At 40.1% G+C, this 17620-nt stretch overlaps 3 protein-coding genes across 3 annotated transcripts; 2 read left to right on the forward strand and 1 right to left on the reverse strand.

The window, feature by feature from the left end:
• Positions 1-896: 896 nt before the first annotated feature.
• On the reverse strand, positions 897-3673 carry LOC125589187. Its single transcript, XM_048761598.1, has 9 exons — positions 3447-3673; positions 3152-3281; positions 2378-2895; positions 2221-2301; positions 2045-2149; positions 1847-1960; positions 1684-1767; positions 1529-1600; positions 897-1442 (listed from the first exon to the last, which is right to left on the reverse strand). Exons 1-9 carry the CDS (start codon positions 3600-3602, stop codon positions 1170-1172), a joined length of 1533 nt encoding a protein of 510 aa, XP_048617555.1. The 5' UTR covers positions 3603-3673; the 3' UTR covers positions 897-1169.
• An 8643-nt stretch (positions 3674-12316) lies between these two features.
• LOC125589188 (photosystem II 10 kDa polypeptide, chloroplastic-like) lies at positions 12317-13298 on the forward strand. Its single transcript, XM_048761600.1, has 4 exons — positions 12317-12642; positions 12738-12796; positions 12889-12944; positions 13027-13298. Exons 1-4 carry the CDS (start codon positions 12483-12485, stop codon positions 13172-13174), a joined length of 423 nt encoding a protein of 140 aa, XP_048617557.1. The 5' UTR covers positions 12317-12482; the 3' UTR covers positions 13175-13298.
• Positions 13299-15125: 1827 nt separating this feature from the next.
• On the forward strand, positions 15126-16689 carry LOC106354762 (uncharacterized serine-rich protein C215.13). Its single transcript, XM_048761599.1, has one exon. The coding sequence runs from the start codon at positions 15216-15218 to the stop codon at positions 16353-16355; it is 1140 nt and encodes a 379-aa protein (XP_048617556.1). The 5' UTR covers positions 15126-15215; the 3' UTR covers positions 16356-16689.
• The last annotated feature ends 931 nt before the right edge of the window (positions 16690-17620 follow it).

Raw genomic sequence — 17620 nt, forward strand, 5'->3', positions numbered from 1 at the left:
TCTCTCTCCCTCCCCCCCCCCTCTCTCTATCTCTCATACACACACATACATACACACATACATACATACATATAAGTTTGAAAAAAAAAAGAGAAATTTGGTAAAAGCATCATCGTTCCTTCGGCAAAAGAAGAAGAAGCCTGGGGGTATGATCGCCGACTTCTTGTTGTCTCTGGCAACAAGCTCTAACAGCTGAACCACAGATCTTAGAAATCAGACAAATGAATTTCGCTAAACAAAAAAATCAGATCTGAATCGAGAGACTTAACTTCTTCAGCAGCGAGAGGTACTCGAGCGATTCTCCCGACGGGGAATTGGAGAACCGGCTTTGATCGATTTCGAAACCGGTTTGGTCTCTGGGCGGTGGTTTCTCCATTGCACAGAAATGAGATTGAAAGATTTACAGAGAGAGCTTTAGTGTAAGAAAGGTTGGAGATTTGTATTCTTCTTCTTCGGTGTTTTTTTTTTAATAGGCGTTGTTGATCAGACATCGATATAATTGGAGAAGAAGAAAGGAGGAGAGGAAATAATGGTTTGGTTTTGTTGTCTGATTATAGTGTGTTTTGAGTTCGGTTTTGTTGTCTGATTAAAGTGTTTATGTGTCTTGGTGTGTTGCATATTTATAGAGAAGCTACAACGGCTATATTTCTCTCAAGTTTTGAGTCGGTTTCGATCGCCACAAACGCGTGCGTGCGTGCGTGCGGTTCTCTCCTAACGGTAATAATTTTGGAATCGAACCGGTCTTGCAACGACCTAAACCGGTCTTGCGAGTTCTTCTCGAAGTTATTGTTTCTTTGCATATATTAACTGATGAAGAAGAAGACGAGAAATGACTTCTTAATCTAAAAAGACAGATCTTTGCTTCTTGTTTTTCCACTTCTAGACAATTTGCGGGGTTGAACATGAAGCAAACACATTAATTATGCAATAATACCGCATACTCGGTTATGTGGAGTTTCAAATTCACGTAAAAATAAACAGCTTCTTTTTTTTGCTCAAAGTAGACAAGACTAAAAAGAAAACAAGTGAACAAGAATCCTCCAACAGCTTCTATTTACAGAGAAAGATCCCCCAAAGAGAGTATGCTTGCTAGTTGCTACTACTCAGATCTTTGCATTCACTTTGCTGTGAATCCTGTCTCCTGTACCCTGTGGCAATAAACTTATACATCAAGTGGATGTCCTTCGCCACTGTTTCTTGCTTTTCATCTGGCTCAACTTGAAAGGGCTCCAGCTTTTCCTGCGTTTTGAGGTCTCGCAAAACAGACCAGAAGCAAGAGCTTGTTGAAGCCACAGCTCAAACTCCTCTTCGTCCTCATCCATCATCTCCACGTCTAGATCCCATGGGAACCTACTCGAGTTTGACCTCTGCGTTGTCTTCTCTAACCCAACCATGTTCACATGAAAGCTTGGCCTATGCGTGTTTGGTCTACACGCCATTCCCTGTTTATTCATCAAAGTCAAAAATCAAAAACATGTTCATGTAAAATCTCAATCATCTTTCGCATAGAGATAAGAGAGAAACAGACCTGACATATGGCCCACTCTGAGACGTCAAAGATCTTGCTCTCCGCACAAACAAAAGCGCGTGGTATCTCAATCTTCAAGGACATGAAAAAAAACAAAGTGGTTAAGCTAAACCAAAACAAGATCTTCCATCATTACAAGCAACAAAGCTACTAACCTTATGTGCTCTCTCAAAGGGTAATGTCCCTTTGAGTTCAACCCACCCATCTCCATCTTTGGCTTGATGATATTGACCACAATCCTACATTTTTGTTTAACAGATTAAATTATCTGAAAAAAGAGCATTTAAATAACAAAAGAATGGTTTTGATTTAAATCACCTTGCACCATCTTGCCTTTGCTTTAGTCCTACTGGTGCATACCCATATGTGTGAATTGCCACATTTTGTACAATGTATCCGTCTCGACTCTTCTGCTCTATAACCAGCACCACTCTGCAAATGAAAAAAAAAGAAAAGTCTGACAAACACACACCAAAAAAAGATACTACAGAGAAGCTTAAAGGAAAGTAACTAAACCTGATGTGAAGAAGCATGAGATGTCTGACAAACACTCCTGGTCCTAGACTCTTCTTTTCTTAATTGCTCATCGTAATCTCTCTTCTTTACAATATCAGAAAGAACCTGAGGAAACAAAACAAAAACAAGTTCAAGCCTTTACATGTCACCAAGAACATAAACATCAACATTCCTACCTCGTAAGCACATTGAAGCTTCTTGAATGATTCACTAGCCAAAGGACTTCCCATATTTTTATCAGGATGAACCAACATTGCCTAGAAACAAACCAACATACTCTCTCATTAACCTTCACATAAACTGCATTAAAGAATTGGAAACAAAGAACCAAACCTTCTTTCTATACTCTTTCTTAAGCACAGCGTCATCAATCTTCTTATGCCTTGAAAACCCCAACGCTTCATAATGATTCACGCTCTTCAGTATCCTCTTCATTTCATCAGCTGACGAACTTGTATCCACTTTGACCATCTTAACACTAGTAATCTCCTTCACGGTGTTAACAACAGTTGTAGTAGGAGCAGTTGGTTCAGCTGATGACTTATTCTCGTGAACCTTTTTCTCTGTCTCTTCTTCTTCTTCTTCGACAGGAACTGAAGGATACTCAAATTCCCCTGGATAGTCTTCTTCTATAATCGTTTCTTCAGACTTCTTTGGCTCCTCAGGTTGTGGCTTTTCGCTTAGATTGTCACACCATTGAAGAAGACAGTTTAATACATCGTTGGACAAGAAGGCAAGATTCATTGAGAGCAGAACTCCAAGCCATCCGAGTCTGACTTTGACACAGTACATCGCATATCCAGCAGCCATTAGAACCACCAGACGGGCATGGTTTAAGGAGAATAAATAGCCTGAAATATAAAAAAAACTAGAGAAATTAACATCATGTAAAATAGTATAGATCATGAATACTATAAGACTCATTGACCAATAACCTGAAAAGCTACCCCAACAAACTAATCTTCTCCTAAATTGGTCAATGTTCAAAAAATCGCTAGGCGGTGATTAGACCGTTTCTATGCCGAGTTTCATTCAGACCGATTTTTAGAACACTAATTGTGGTTGTGTTGTATAACAGTAAAAGAGCATGAAAAATCGAAAACTTGCCTCCAACTATGAACAATGTTCCGGTGATCCAAAAGTTTGCATACATCCATAATATCAAAATACCAAACAGTCCTACAATAAAGAGCCCAGGAGTGCAACCCAAGTTCACAACAACAGCTGCAGCTGCTCCCTGCATAATATTCAATTCAATACAATATATCAAACACAACCAAATCTACAATGTAGTGTAGTATCAAAAAAAACTTCAGAATCAGTTTTGTTAGTAAACGTGACAATCCTATTCAAAGATCTAAAATCTAAAAAAAGAAAGGAGTTAAGAGTGTAAAGACAATACCATACTGAGGAGAACATAGAGCAAGCAAGACAAGGAAGTCAAGCTAAGGAAGCAACTCCACATGATCAGAAGCAAAGCAGCTGAGCCCAACTTAGCACTGCATCGGAAACCCCTCAAGATACAATCTTTCCAGTAAAGAATCCCCAGACGAAGCATCCCTAACAGCTTCCCACACCCACTGCACACCAATGGCCAGTGACGCTCCACAATATTAGGTTATGGAATGCTTAAATATTATTATCACGTAATGTGTACATATATATGAGAGTACATGATCAAATAAGGAAGGTAATATACAGCACTAAAGAGAGAGACGTTAGTGCATAATCCTAGGAAGTCTAATATATACTTTCTATATCTCTTACACACCCCCACAAGACGGACGGTCGGGAGAGAGTCCGATCTTGAGCATCAGTCTTTCAAATGCAGGTCGAGGAAGAGGCTTTGTAAGAAGATCGGCAAGTTGATCATGGCTGGAGACATGGGAGACTCGAAGTTGACCTGCTTGTATGTATTGTCGAACAAAATGATAATCTAATGCCAAGTGCTTCATGCGGGAGTGAAATACGGGGTTTGCGGCTAAGTAGGTGGCACCAATATTATCACAGTAAATGACTGGTAGGGTAGGAGATTTGATCCCAAGCTCAGTGAGGAGTGAAGCTACCCAGCACACTTCTGCAGTAGTAGAAGCGAGAGACCTGTATTCGGCTTCTGTCGAGGAGCGTGACACGCCACTCTGTTTCTTGGAGGACCATGCGATAGGGTTACGGCCAAGGTAGACAATGTACGCACCAGTGGAGGTATAATCATCCTTGTTTCCAGCCCAATCAGCGTCTGTAAATGCATGAAGAGATGGAGTGTTGTTGGCATGAAGGCGGATGCCTTTGGTCATAGTACCAGCAAGATATCTGAGGATTCTTTTGACTGCATTCCAGTGTTCATCGGTCGGTTTGTGCATGTATTGAGACATCTTGTTGACTGGAAAAGAAATGTCCGGTCTGGTGAGAGAGAGATATTGGAGACTGCCAACAACTGCTCGGTACTCAGTAGGATCGGCTAGAGGAATTCCAGAAAACAGAGTAATAGGTGTAGTGGAGCACATTGGCGTAGCAGTAGGTTTGCAACTCTCCATCTTTGTCCTATGAAGTAAATCTGCAATATAGCGAGTTTGAGTTAGTAGCATGCCTGTAGAGGATCTCGTTACTTCTATACCAAGAAAAAAAGATAGATCATCCAAGTCTTTAAGAGAAAAACGTTGAGATAGGGAGGAGATAAACTGGGACAAATGTGATTGACTGTTGCCAGTTACTATTAAATCATCCACATAAACAAGCATATAAAGAAGAACTCCCTGTTTTCTGTATATGAATAATGAAGCATCAGCCACGGAATTAAAGAATCCCGCCTGTAGAAGAAACTGCTTGAGCTCATTATACCAAGCTCGGGGAGCTTGTTTGAGCCCATAAATGGCTTTGCGAAGTCTGCAGACTGCATTGGGGTTGTCTTTGTTGATGAACCCTGGTGGTTGTGCCATATATACTTCATCTTTGAGTGTGCCTTGTAAGAAAGCATTGTTGACATCAAGTTGGCGGATGGGCCAGTTTGAGGAAACCGCAGTGCCTAATACTGTCCGGATGGTGGCTGGTTTAACTACGGGACTGAAGGTGTCATGGTAGTCAATTCCCGGCTTTTGTGTGAAGCCTTTGGCGACTAGTCGAGCTTTGTATCTAGCAATAGTCCCATCCGGATTTCTCTTGATTGTGAATATCCATTTGCAACCTACAACATTAAAACGAGAATCATCAGTCAAGTTCTCAAGATCCCAAGTATGATTACCAATTTGAGCATCGTATTCATCAGTCATGGCTTTCCGCCAGTGGGGACTCTTTAGAGCTTGAGCAACTGTTGTAGGTGGTGTTTCCGTTGTTTGAACCACTTTGGTGTGAAGATTCAGCTTTTGGACCGGTTTGCGAGGACGAGTGCTCTGTCTGGTCGGAGGAAGAGGACGATCTTGCGGAGGTTGCTGTGGGTTTGGTGGAGCAGGATCCGCTGAAGTTGTTGTCTGTGGCGTAGTGGTAGTAGACATGGGGTTTGTCATGTCAGGCAGTGTCGAAGACGGTTCTGGAGGAGCCTGTGTGGGATGCGTATGTCCTTCTTGTGGTGGAGGAACAGAACCTGCAGGATTAGTATGTATAGACACAAGCTTGACAGGAGGGTAAGTTGGAGTATCCATATCATCAGTATCATCAGACTCAAGATGCACAGGTAGAGAAAAAGGAAAAACATGTTCATGGAAGACTACATGTCTGGACGTGTAAATCCGAGACGTTGCTCTATCTAAACAAAAATATGCACTTTGTGTAATAGAGTAGCCTAAAAAGACACAAGGTGTTGATTTGGCATCCAACTTATGAGATGTGTAAGGTCGGAGCCAAGGAAAACATAAACATCCAAATACTCTCAGCTTTTGAAAATTTGGACTATGTCCATGAAGAGTTTGAAAAGGATTTTTAAACTCTAAAGCCGAGGAAGGCATTCTGTTAATCAAGTAAACAGCCGCTGCAAACGCAAATGTCCAATAGGACCGTGGCATCGATGCATGAGACAGGAGGGAAAGTCCTGTTTCAACAATATGTCGATGACGACGTTCTGCGATGCCATTATGTTCTGGTGTATGCGGCGGGCTTGTCATATGAGAAATGCCATGTTTTGCCAAAAAATCTCGCAGTCCAATATATTCACCCCCATTGTCAGTGTATAAGGTTCTTAGCTTGGTTTGAAATCGATTTTCAACCAATGCTTTAAACCGAGTGAAAACATCAAAGACTTGCGATTTAAGCTTTAAAGGATACAACCATGTGTATCTAGTGTAGTGATCTACAAAAATAACGTAATATTTGAAACCATCAACTGAAATTATAGGAGATGTCCAAACATCTGAAAACACTACATCTAGAGGTTGAGAAGAACGAAGAGTAGAGTTTTGAAAAGGTAACTTATGCATTTTATTAATCGAACAAGCATTGCATGGCTGAGCCATTAAAGCGTTTGAAACAAGAGGTAACTGAAATTGAGAAACTACTTTTTGAAGAATTGAAAAAGCTGGATGTCCCAAACGGGAATGCCAATCCGACAAGGTTGTCTTCACGGCAGAAGCAAATGCAAGAGAAGGTTTCGATGAGTTTGAGTGTGGCCAATGGTACGTTCCATCTCTAGGTTTCCCTTCGAGACGTAGTGTCCCTGTGTCCAAGTCCCTCACCTGAAAGAACGTTGGGGTAAAAGTAACAGAAACACTATTAGCAGTACACAATTGAAAAACAGAGATTAAATTTTTTTCAAGAGCAGGAACACATAAAACTTTATTTAAAAAGAAAGGTCGAGTATATGAGGGAAGTGAGAGGGAACCAGAGTGAGAGATGTTGAGGCCTGAACCATCTCCAAGTAACACACCATCACCACCACTGTATGGATTGTGGAGCGATAGGTTTGCTAAGTCAGAGGTCATATGGTGAGACGCCCCGGAGTCAAGTAACCATGTGGAGGAGTCAGACATCATGGCAGGATTAGCCGTCGGTGGCCATTGCTGAAATGGTGAAACATTGTTCCATGGACCGTTATTCCTCTGTGGAGTGTGCGCCTGTTGATTTGGTGCAGGACCACGGACGATATGAAACTGAGGACAGTACTTTGCACTGTGACCTTGTTGCCCACATGCTTGGCACCTGCCTAGATAGGGCTTCGTGAAGCGAGGTTGGTTGGTGTTCGGATTGTTGCGAGCCTGATTGTTGTTATTGTTGTTGCGCCTCCATTGTTGGTTGTTGTTCTGAGAGTAGCGAGTATCAGTAGCGTGGGCAACAATCGGTGTGACTGGAGCCGATTCACTAGACATGATGATGGCTTCTCTATTAAGTAACCGCTCATGAAGTTCCGCGTAGGAGATAGCTGTATCGCGGCCATGAATTGCGTCGACTTCCGGTTTGTAGTCATCACTGAGGCCAGCAAGGATCCTTTCAACGAGATCTTCATGATCCATAGGTTTACCCAAGAGGGCCAAATCATCGGCTTTGGATTTGATGAGGCGTAGATACTCGCTGATTGTCTTGGTGCCCTTAACACAGCGCTCGATCTGAAGTTTGAGTTGTCTGATATGGCCACGAGAGGCGTTTCCAAAGGTTGTGGTGAGCGTGTCCCAAACTTCTTTGGTTGTGTTAGCACTAGACACCACGGACTGAACAGCCAGAGAGATAGAGCCGATGATGGAGCTGTAAAGGAGACGATCTTGACGGCGCCATGGAGCATGAGCCGGATTTGGAGATGAGACACCGTTGAGCATGATTGTGGCCGGAGGGGCAGTGTTGGTGTCTTCAATGAAGTGTTGGAGCTCGTGTCCTTCTAGCAGAGCTCGGACCTGGCGACTCCACATCACATAGTTCACAGTGGTGAGCTTGGTGACGCTAGACATGTTAACGGAGAGCAGAGTGCTCTGAGGATCTTGTGTATTGAACACAGAGGTACGCTCAGCAGTTGACTCAGACATGATAGGAGAGGATCAGAATGAAGAGATAAAGAGAGGAGAAGAGAAGACGGCGGAAAAAAAAAAATTGGAGCCTATAGCTCTGATACCATATTAGGTTATGGAATGCTTAAATATTATTATCACGTAATGTGTACATATATATGAGAGTACATGATCAAATAAGGAAGGTAATATACAGCACTAAAGAGAGAGACGTTAGTGCATAATCCTAGGAAGTCTAATATATACTTTCTATATCTCTTACACACAAGCTCCCCTATCTTCTCCACAAAACGCCGGGCCGCAGAACAAGCGTTCGAGCACATATGTTTCTGAGACTGCATCCATTTCCAACCTTGTTTGACCAACCCAATATCCTCCATCTCTCAAAGCCAACCACTTTAATCCCTAAGCTCACAGAGACATTAACTTTAGGATTGATTGCTGTGAGAACAGAACCAAAGGGACTCACTCAACTAGCTTCTCCGACATGGGCTTGACAGAGAAGATACACACAGTACGGTCTCAGGCTTATTCGTTCAACGCCAGATCCCTTCACATGCAAGTTTCCCCCCTCCAAAGGCAAAGACAAAACTAAAAATGGAATCTTTCCCTTTCCTCTTTTAGAGCAAGACCAACAAGTCTTTGCTTCATTCAAAGACATTCCCTAAATTACCCATCAAGGTCCCACTTTTAAGAAATCGGATCCGCCAAGAATAGTAATTTTCCGGTGAGTAAGTAGCTTCGTCGGAGAATCACCACCGCCGACAAGAGCTTTCACGGGAGAGAGATAAACAAAAGTAAGAAGCTTTAGCTAAAGTTAGATTGGGAGGGGGGGGTAGCACTGGTAAGATTAAAGCTTCCAGAAACGCTAAAAGAGCTCGTGAAAGAAAATAAAAAAGCGAAAAAACAAAACTTTAAAAGTTTCAAAAGGTTCCGAGAGAGAGAGATGATGACGACAAAGTTTAGTGTATAGAGAGCGAGAGAGATGAAGGCGGAGAGGTTAAAGTCGTTAATTATTATAACTAGTCGTTGGCGTATTGATTAGCCTTTAGTTAGTGTTAAATGAACATACTTACTGCTACTGAAGTAGTGTATAATCTTGTGGGTCCCACTTTACTTCCAAGAGTGTGTAATCTCCTGCGGTTGCTCCTACTGTTTATACAGTACAGCTACGTTGACTCCGGTTTGATCCTGTAAAATGTTGAATACCAAAATCATGAATCTAACCGAACCGAACCGAACCGAATCTTATCTGTAATATTGCAAGTCAAACTGCAAAAAATAGTGAAATGTTCTGAACTTTTTTTTTTTAATTCGGTTTAGATCTATTGATCTATAGAAAAACAGCTTATCCAATAATTGCTTATTTAGTTATTCTATTGGCATTATATGATGTCCGTAAAATATTCTTGTGGAATTTGAAGAATTTGGTTCAGTTATGTGTTTTAGAGCATGTGCGTTTCTTCGTTCCATTTGGCATTATTTAGTTAAAGCATGTTCTGTTATATCTGTATCCATAGTACCGTGTGCTTATATTATTGGGAGTATGTGAATACAACAAAGATTCCAAATTCTTCTATCCATATGCCATACAAAATATATTTATGCTGTATTTTACAATTTGTTTGTATGTATATCTTTTTTTATGTATAACATTATTTATACTTTACTAAAATGAGTTTATCTTGAAAGTAATTTGTTATCCGCAAAGTTTATAATTATTTTTAAAAGAAGAGTTCAATGTTCCTTGACAGAACTACTGATATAGATCATTGACTTTTTTGGGTCCACATCCAATGGAAGCAGTCTCGATCGGGAAGAAATGTTTTTATTTAAGTTGTGGTGGGCGCATTTTAGATTCAATATATATGAAATATTTGATTGTAAGTTGTATTTTTGTATCTCTTCACGATTAGACGTGTAGCTAACAAATCGACTGATCAACCAAGTGTTAATTAAAACGACGTTGATTTGTATTATACCTTATAAATAATACTCTAGTTGATAGTATTCTAATGACTCGAGCAGAAGAGTATGCAGGGAAGAAGATAAACGAATACTAATCGTAGTCTTCTAAAGAATACTCTACTAAAGCACGCTGACCAGATCCTTGAGTGCAATCATATACTTCTGCGGATTTATATATGATAAATATGATTAGAACTTGTGTTGCTGTTAGGACTCTTATAATATTCAGACAAGGGTCAAGTTTGTTGATGTTTCCAGTTATGGAGAAGCCATGGTTGAAGGAGCATCAAACATTTATGATTTTATTAATGATCAAAGATACACAAACAAATCATCTACTTGTGTTGTTTGTCAACGGCAACGAGCGACTAGAAACGTGGTAGCCAGACGTAGTTGGAAGCTTGACAAATATGAGCTTCGTTGTATGCATCAACAAAGGAAAGACATTGCAAATCTCAGACAAACTAGTAGGGGTAACCAAGGCTGGTATTGAGATTTCAAGGGATATAAATAATTTAGTAAGGTTTTTTAGAAAATATATATTTTTATAAATTTAGGGATCAATACTATGTAATTTTTTATTAAAAAAAAAAATTGAAGGTCATAGATTAATATTTCAGTTGATGACGCCCAAAATAACATAAGTGTAATTAAGCAGCGGTAATCTGGTGGTAAGAAAAATGCGACAAAAATCTAAACTTGTTAACTTTTAATTCGTAGTTAGAAATTAAGTTGCATTTTGCTTAGTCAGACAAAATTAAACCATGGTTTAAGCGTTTTGAAGGTTACGATCTAGCTCTTGATTGGTAGAGCATTAGCATTATGTTCTACATTATCCAATCAACAATTGTTAGAAAAGCATTTAGAGAAGCATTACTAAATGTTAATGCTTTCTGGCAAATGTTCTCATATTAAGTTTTTAGAAGAGCATTTTCATTTATAATTTATAAAATTAAGGAAAATATATAATTAATTCATTTATTTTATTTAATAATATCATAAAATTATTTTTATATCTAGAAAATAAAATTTTGATTTCTAAAATATTATATATACATATATATATATACATATATTATATTAGAAATATATTCATTAAAAATAAATATATTTTATATTATATACTAATTTTTATAATAATTTTAAATAGCATATTCATACTGCTCTACCAATCATCATATTAAACAATTTAGCAAAAACATACAAATTCTGCAGCTACTGCTAATGCTAATGCACTATCAATCAAGGTCCTAGTCATAAAGTTCTAAAAATACATATATATGTATATATTTGTATTAGTATTTAATTGGGGATTTCTAAAGTTTACGAGAAACCAAATCGAAAGTTTCTAATTTTTAAAATGTGTGACTAGAACTCTCCATTAGAAGAACCATTAACCGGGGTGCTTAAATGGAGTGCTTAATAATTTTTGGATTTAACAAAACAAGAACATACCGTAACAAAATAAGAAGTGCTACTTGAGGGGTGATTAATTAAGATGTTGAAGAAGTGGTGCTTAAAGGGTGTTTAATCATTTATTAGTAAAACTTTGATTAAGCAACAACCCATTAGAAGTGTTAGGGTTAAAGATGGCCTAAGTTCCGGAGTGGAGCTGATCGTCTGTATTAACTCCCTAGAAGTTATTTGGGTTTTAGGTCTTCTAGGTCTTACACCTAGGCCTGGGACGGATCGGGTATCCGTGCAATTTTAAGGTATCCGGATCCGGATCCTTATCCGGCGGATCCATAATTTTACTATCCTTATCCGGATCCGGGGTTCTCGGATATCCGGGTGTCGGATATCCTTCTAAAAATTTTAATATCCGGCGGATATCCGGATCCGGATTTGGATCCTTAAAATAAATAAATAAAATATTAATATATAAAAAATATTAAAAATAATTTAAAAATAAAAATATATATAGTGTTTTTAATTATTTCTATGTATAATATTACAAAATTTACATGAAATATATATATACTATTATAAAAATGAAAATATATGAAATAAAATTAATTTTTATATATAGATATTACTATTTTGAAATAGATATTTATAAAACTTACGGATCCGGATATCCGGACTAAAAAAATCAAGATATCCGGATCCGGATCCGACTTTGACGGATCCAACATTTTACTATCCGGATCCGGATTCGGCCCCTCCGGATATCCGGATTTTCGGATCGGATCCGAATCGAATCCGGATCTCGGATAAAAGTCTCAGGCCTACCTACACCCACAGTTGCAACAAAAAAACTAGTATGGGTTGTAAAAGTAAATTAATTTGTATAAGGATCTAAATTGAAAATTAAAATAGTGACAATCCAACGTGGCAAAACTACTTCTTATTTGTTTAACGTGGCAAAACTTATGAACAACATAGACGAATCACCTTCACCAGTTGGAGATAACGTTAGTGAAGAAGATATCCAGATCATAGCCATACAGAAAACGCCACGTGTCCTGACAGGAATCACTTATCGCATCTCCTCTCATATTAGATGACCACACACATGCACTAGTGCGAGAGACGCACAGAGAGAAGAAATGGCTGCTTCAGTGATGCTTTCATCGGTGACGTTGAAACCCGCGGGTTTCACGGTGGAGAAGATGTCAGCAAGAGGATTGCCGACGCTCACAAGAGCTCCTTCTTCCTTCAAGATTGTCGCGAGTGGAGTTAAGAAGATCAAGACCGACAAGCCCTTTGGTCCGTATAATATGCACACCAGACTCTTACCTTGGTACACAAGCTACTGTTAATTAAAAACTATAGCTTATTCTGTTATATCGATTTGCTTGTAGGAGTTAACGGCAGCATGGACTTGAGGGACGGCCTCGACGCCTCCGGCAGAAAGGGCAAGGTTATATATATATATATACATAAGAACCGATGTAGATTAACGTTAAGAGTTACAAGTTTTATTTTTCTTAACTGATGCCGTTTTGATCTTAGGGATATGGTGTTTACAAATTCGTTGACAAGTACGGAGCTAACGTGGATGGATACAGGTGAAATGATTATAACACTTTTCATATTTTGTATAAGAGCCATAGAATATGTTGTTGACAACATGATGATTGTGTTTTGCAGTCCTATCTACAACGAGGACGAGTGGTCAGCGAGTGGTGATGTGTACAAGGGAGGAGTCACCGGATTAGCAATCTGGGCGGTGACACTCGCCGGAATTCTCGCGGGAGGAGCTCTTCTTGTGTACAACACAAGTGCTTTGGCTCAGTAAATCTATAAGATATGTGTGTAACCCATGTTTCTCTAAAATGTTTTTGTGTTATTCTTCTCTTAATGTTGTTGAAAACTCATAACATACTTTGAATCTATAAGAATTCTAGCTAGTGTTTTGTATACATATTCATCTATAGGTGCACAAGAACTTGAATACAACATTATATTAAGCCATCTCGCACGCCATTACCTGGCTGGTGCACTATCAAGTTTTCTACATCAACACCTAATGATTTAGAGGAAGCTGGATCAAAGACTTACTCTGCATCAACAAGCATTTGCATTGCCTCCAAGCTTCTGCATCGTCAGAAAGATATGTTTCAGCAACATACTCTGATGATATAAATATCAGATAATCAACTGATCGTAGTAGTTGCAACTGCATCAAGTGCTAGCAGCCTAGCATGGTCTTGCCACTACTTCTTGGTCCATATATCTGCGGTATTAAGTTCCAAATCAATCATCATTTTTTTTTGTTACAAATGAAAATACTACATTTTTCTCAGCAAGTGCACACCTTGATACCTTGACTACCCAACCCTTGGATGGGCCTCCACCTGATAAAATGGGCCTTCTTCTTGGTCAACCAAGGCTTTCATAATCCCATCTCCTAAACTTTCTTGAATCATAATTTTTAATAACAGTGCAACTAAAAAAGTCCCTCATCTTTCTTCTAAGCTACTCTATCTTTCCTCACTCTCAAATCTACGTTCACAAGAAATAGTCAATACCATTTTTTGTGTGACAAGCTTATAGTTAATTCTACTATTAAACAACTAGAACGATACAATAATGGTGTCACAGATGAAAAAGCTGTAGGCTGTAAGCTAGCAAGGTAATTCTTATCAAAAGACTATGAGAAAGTCGCGTGTTTTTCTTAGATATTTTGACAATCTTGCAGTTAATGTATGCGAAGATGTAAATGACTCTCTGCTGCGATCATTTCTAGATTTAGACTAAAGATACATATACAAGAAGAGGGAAGAATAATTTTATTAGCTATTCACTGTTTCACAGCTGGAAGTTGCTTTCAATCAAGGGTGTAAATCCAGTCAACAAACAACATTACGATGCTGGTTGATAAGGTGAAATCAATATGGCATTCAAATTGGCTACACTAAAAGTAGAAATCATTGAATCGACATGAACTGTGACTCAGAAAGTGATGAGACAAACTATGTACCTTCATGTTATTCCCTTTAAAATTCATGTAGTTAAGAGTGTCATGTGCAAATGGGTTTATAACTGCAAACAGAAAGGACAGTGATTCAACCCCATGATTAGTCTATAGTCCATCTTGAAATGGACACAACACCAGATTAAGAGAGACACACACACATTGCACCACCACTCATTGTATCGATACATACATGCACATGAAGTAAACACAAATAACTCCCCAAAACAGTAATTAAAGACCAAATCACAGGGAGATCTCAAAACGTGAAACCATTTTCCTTTAACCAAGGCAATTAGTAACATCTAACATCTAATAGCTACTGCTAGCTGTCAAAACGATTTCATACAGATTCGTATTTTGAGCGCAGTTATTATTATTTTCTTTTTATTGATAGATAAATCAAAAACACCCCTTATATCACGTGATCTTCTATACATCAATGATTTCATGCTTTTTTCAACCTTTATTACCTAATTCATAATATAAACTTTTTGGAAATTTCAGTTCATATAAAGAGAAAAAAAAGATACTACTATTACTTTTACTTTCCATTATTAAATAAACTATAGACAATTAAGGTAATTAAAAAGCTGCATTATTAAACTCTATCCTAATCCGTGTATTTAGCCGTTAAGAGGTTCCGCCACTGGCTCCCTCCAACAGCTGAAATACCGAAACTACCCTTATTGAGTCCGGTGAGATTCACGCGCCACCAGGCTCGTTTTATTTACTCGCAACGCTCCAAACTGTAGCCCAAAAAAACCTCTCTCTATCTGACTTCTCTCTCTCTCTCTCCTTTAGATCTGTAACCGTTTGTGATTCTCCGGCGACGACGGCGATACTTGCATGAGCGACGGTGATGGCTTCAGCTTGCGTTAACAACAATGTCACTGTCTCTCAGGATTTCTCCGCTTACGGTTGTTTCAACCCTCGAGCTTCTCCTTCCTCTTCCTCCTTCGGCCGCGAAGACGTTTCCGCCGCACCGGAGAAGCAGATTCCACCGGAGGACGGCGATTTCGAGTTTCGCCTCGAGGATCCGGTTGGGATGCTCCCGGCGGACGAGCTTTTCTCGCAGGGAAAACTCGTGACGAAGACGAAGCAGCAGACGACGGAGAAGGTGGAGACCGGAGAGAAATGGAGGAAGACGGAAGCTGAGATTGAGATCTCCGGCGGCGGCGACGGCGGTTTGTTTTCGCCCAAGGCGCCACGCTGTTCCAGTAGGTGGAGAGAGTTGTTGGGACTGAAACGATTCTCTCAAAACAGCAAAACGGCCGCGGCGACGTCGTTTAACTCGAACCCGAGTAGATCGTCCACGTCATCGTTAAAACAGTTTCTACACCGAAGCTCCAAAACGACGTCGGATGCTTCTCTCCCTCTCCTCAAGGACTGCTCAGACTCCGAATCTCACTCCATCTCCTCTTCCCGCATGTCCCTCTCCTCCTCCTCCTCCTCAGGCCACGACCACGACGACGTGCCTAGACTCTCCCTCGACGCGGAGAGACCTAACCATAACCATAACATAACCGGGAACCCCTTCGCTCCCTCTCGCAGCCAAAACGCAAACAATCCCCCGAGGATGAGGCTTGTGACGTCACGCGAGAGAGTGGGCCGAAGCCCAATACGGCCCCATGACTCAGCGATGAGCAGAGGAGTCTCCGTCGACAGCCCGAGGCTAAACTCCTCGGGGAAAATCGTGTTCCAGAGCCTCGAGCGGAGCTCGAGCTCCCCGAGCAGCTTCAACGGCGGGACGAGCGGGTACAGACACAGAGGGATGGAGAGGTCTTACAGCGCTAACGTGAGGGTGACTCCTGTCCTAAACGTCCCCGTCTGTTCGATCAGAGGCGGGTCTGTGATATTCGGACAGTTCTTCTCTCCCTCGAGTTCGTCATCATCGGCTTCAGCTTCTTCGTCGCAGCACAATAGAACAGGGAGCTTCTCAAGCAACCGAGGTCATCACGGTGGTATCAGTAGAGGGCGTAACTCCACTGATCGAATCTAAAATCGAAACAAACGATAGCTAGTAGTAATCCATGTTCTTTTAGCTTGAGGCTGTGTGTACATAGAGAATCTTTGCAATTTGTTAGGTTTTTTTTTGTCTAGGGTTCATCGACGTTTAACAGTAGTTGCTTGGTTCGGTTTGAGAGAGTGAGGTTGACGCGCTAGAGGGATGCATGTGGGTCAATAGGAAAACAGATTCTTTTTTCTCTCTCTCTCTCCCAGAGTGTTTGCTCTGTGTGTATTTGCGCTCTCCCCACGTTGGAGCTTATCTAAGCTGTCTCTTTCATGTGATATTTTTTTTTTAATTTTTAATATATTTTGTCGTTTAGTGAGTTTCGGAAATGACGCAGTTTTTTTGAGACTTTTTTTTTTTTTTTTGCGGTTTATTTTATTGTTATGTTAATCAAGGAAGGTTCGTTTAAGCATTAATGCTTGTGGATCTATATTGTTTGGTCATTGGTCAAGACAGTGTTTGGAATCACATGGTTAAGTTGTCAGGATTTTTTTCTCAAAATTTATTATGGTAATGGGGTACGTGAAAGGTACGAAACTGTGGGAAGATTACATAGACAATCAAGTCTAGTAGAAAAAGATAAGATTGGACCAGCAAGAGATTGGTATGTATACAAAGTGCAATACCCTAAGCCTCTATCACCTGTCTCTTTCCTCTGTACTTTGCCTTCCCTCTTTTGTTCCCTTCCTCCCCACTCACAGCAACTAAGGCAGTCAATTTTCAGCTAGGGTTTATAGCCTTGAGAAAGAAAAAAAGCGAATACTACTGCCTTGAAAGTTACATCTACATGATGATATATTAACTAGAGTATGCCAAGTTGCAAAAGTGATAAAGTAAGCTAGATTTGTGGGTTAAAGACAAACCTTTTGCAGAGTTCCCGAAATGGGTTTAGTTTTGTGAGTTTGTATGGGTTTACCCTCAAAGGAACCAATCAACTTTCTGGTCAGAGGCTCGGTCTTTTTGGGCATTTCATTTACATATTAATAAACACCCTCACAAGTTCCTCCCATCATTATCATCGATATATACACATCCTTATATAAAGTTTTAACTATGTTAAAGAAAAACATGTTCCTTATGTGCCCGCCGCCCTTGGGTTCGAGCCTTGGCCACTGCGAAATTTACATGTGGGCTGCAGCACCCGAGACCGAAGACCGTTACACGGTGAATCACATGGTGACGTCCTGGCAGCGTCCATGTTCACTTCGGTCTTTAATCTGGACCACCTCGGTGGGGCCAGGATATTCGGTTAG

Source organism: Brassica napus, chromosome C6 (genome assembly GCF_020379485.1).
Source record: "Brassica napus cultivar Da-Ae chromosome C6, Da-Ae, whole genome shotgun sequence".
NCBI classification, from domain to species: Eukaryota; Viridiplantae; Streptophyta; class Magnoliopsida; order Brassicales; family Brassicaceae; genus Brassica; species Brassica napus.

Excerpts from the sequence above, each read along its gene's own strand:
- LOC125589188 (XM_048761600.1), top strand. The coding sequence starts at position 12,483 with ATGGCTGCTTCAGTGATGCTTTCATCGGTGACGTTGAAACCCGCGGGT. Across the intron at positions 12,643-12,737 it reads CAAGACCGACAAGCCCTTTG|GAGTTAACGGCAGCATGGAC; the intron begins GTCCGTATAATA and ends ATTTGCTTGTAG. Across the intron at positions 12,797-12,888 it reads CCTCCGGCAGAAAGGGCAAG|GGATATGGTGTTTACAAATT; the intron begins GTTATATATATA and ends TTTTGATCTTAG.
- LOC125589187 (XM_048761598.1), bottom strand. The coding sequence starts at position 3,602 with ATGCTTCGTCTGGGGATTCTTTACTGGAAAGATTGTATCTTGAGGGGT. Across the intron at positions 2,302-2,377 it reads AGAAAGAGTATAGAAAGAAG|GCAATGTTGGTTCATCCTGA; the intron begins GTTTGGTTCTTT and ends GTTTGTTTCTAG. Across the intron at positions 1,961-2,044 it reads CTCATGCTTCTTCACATCAG|AGTGGTGCTGGTTATAGAGC; the intron begins GTTTAGTTACTT and ends TTTCATTTGCAG.
- LOC106354762 (XM_048761599.1), top strand. The coding sequence starts at position 15,216 with ATGGCTTCAGCTTGCGTTAACAACAATGTCACTGTCTCTCAGGATTTC.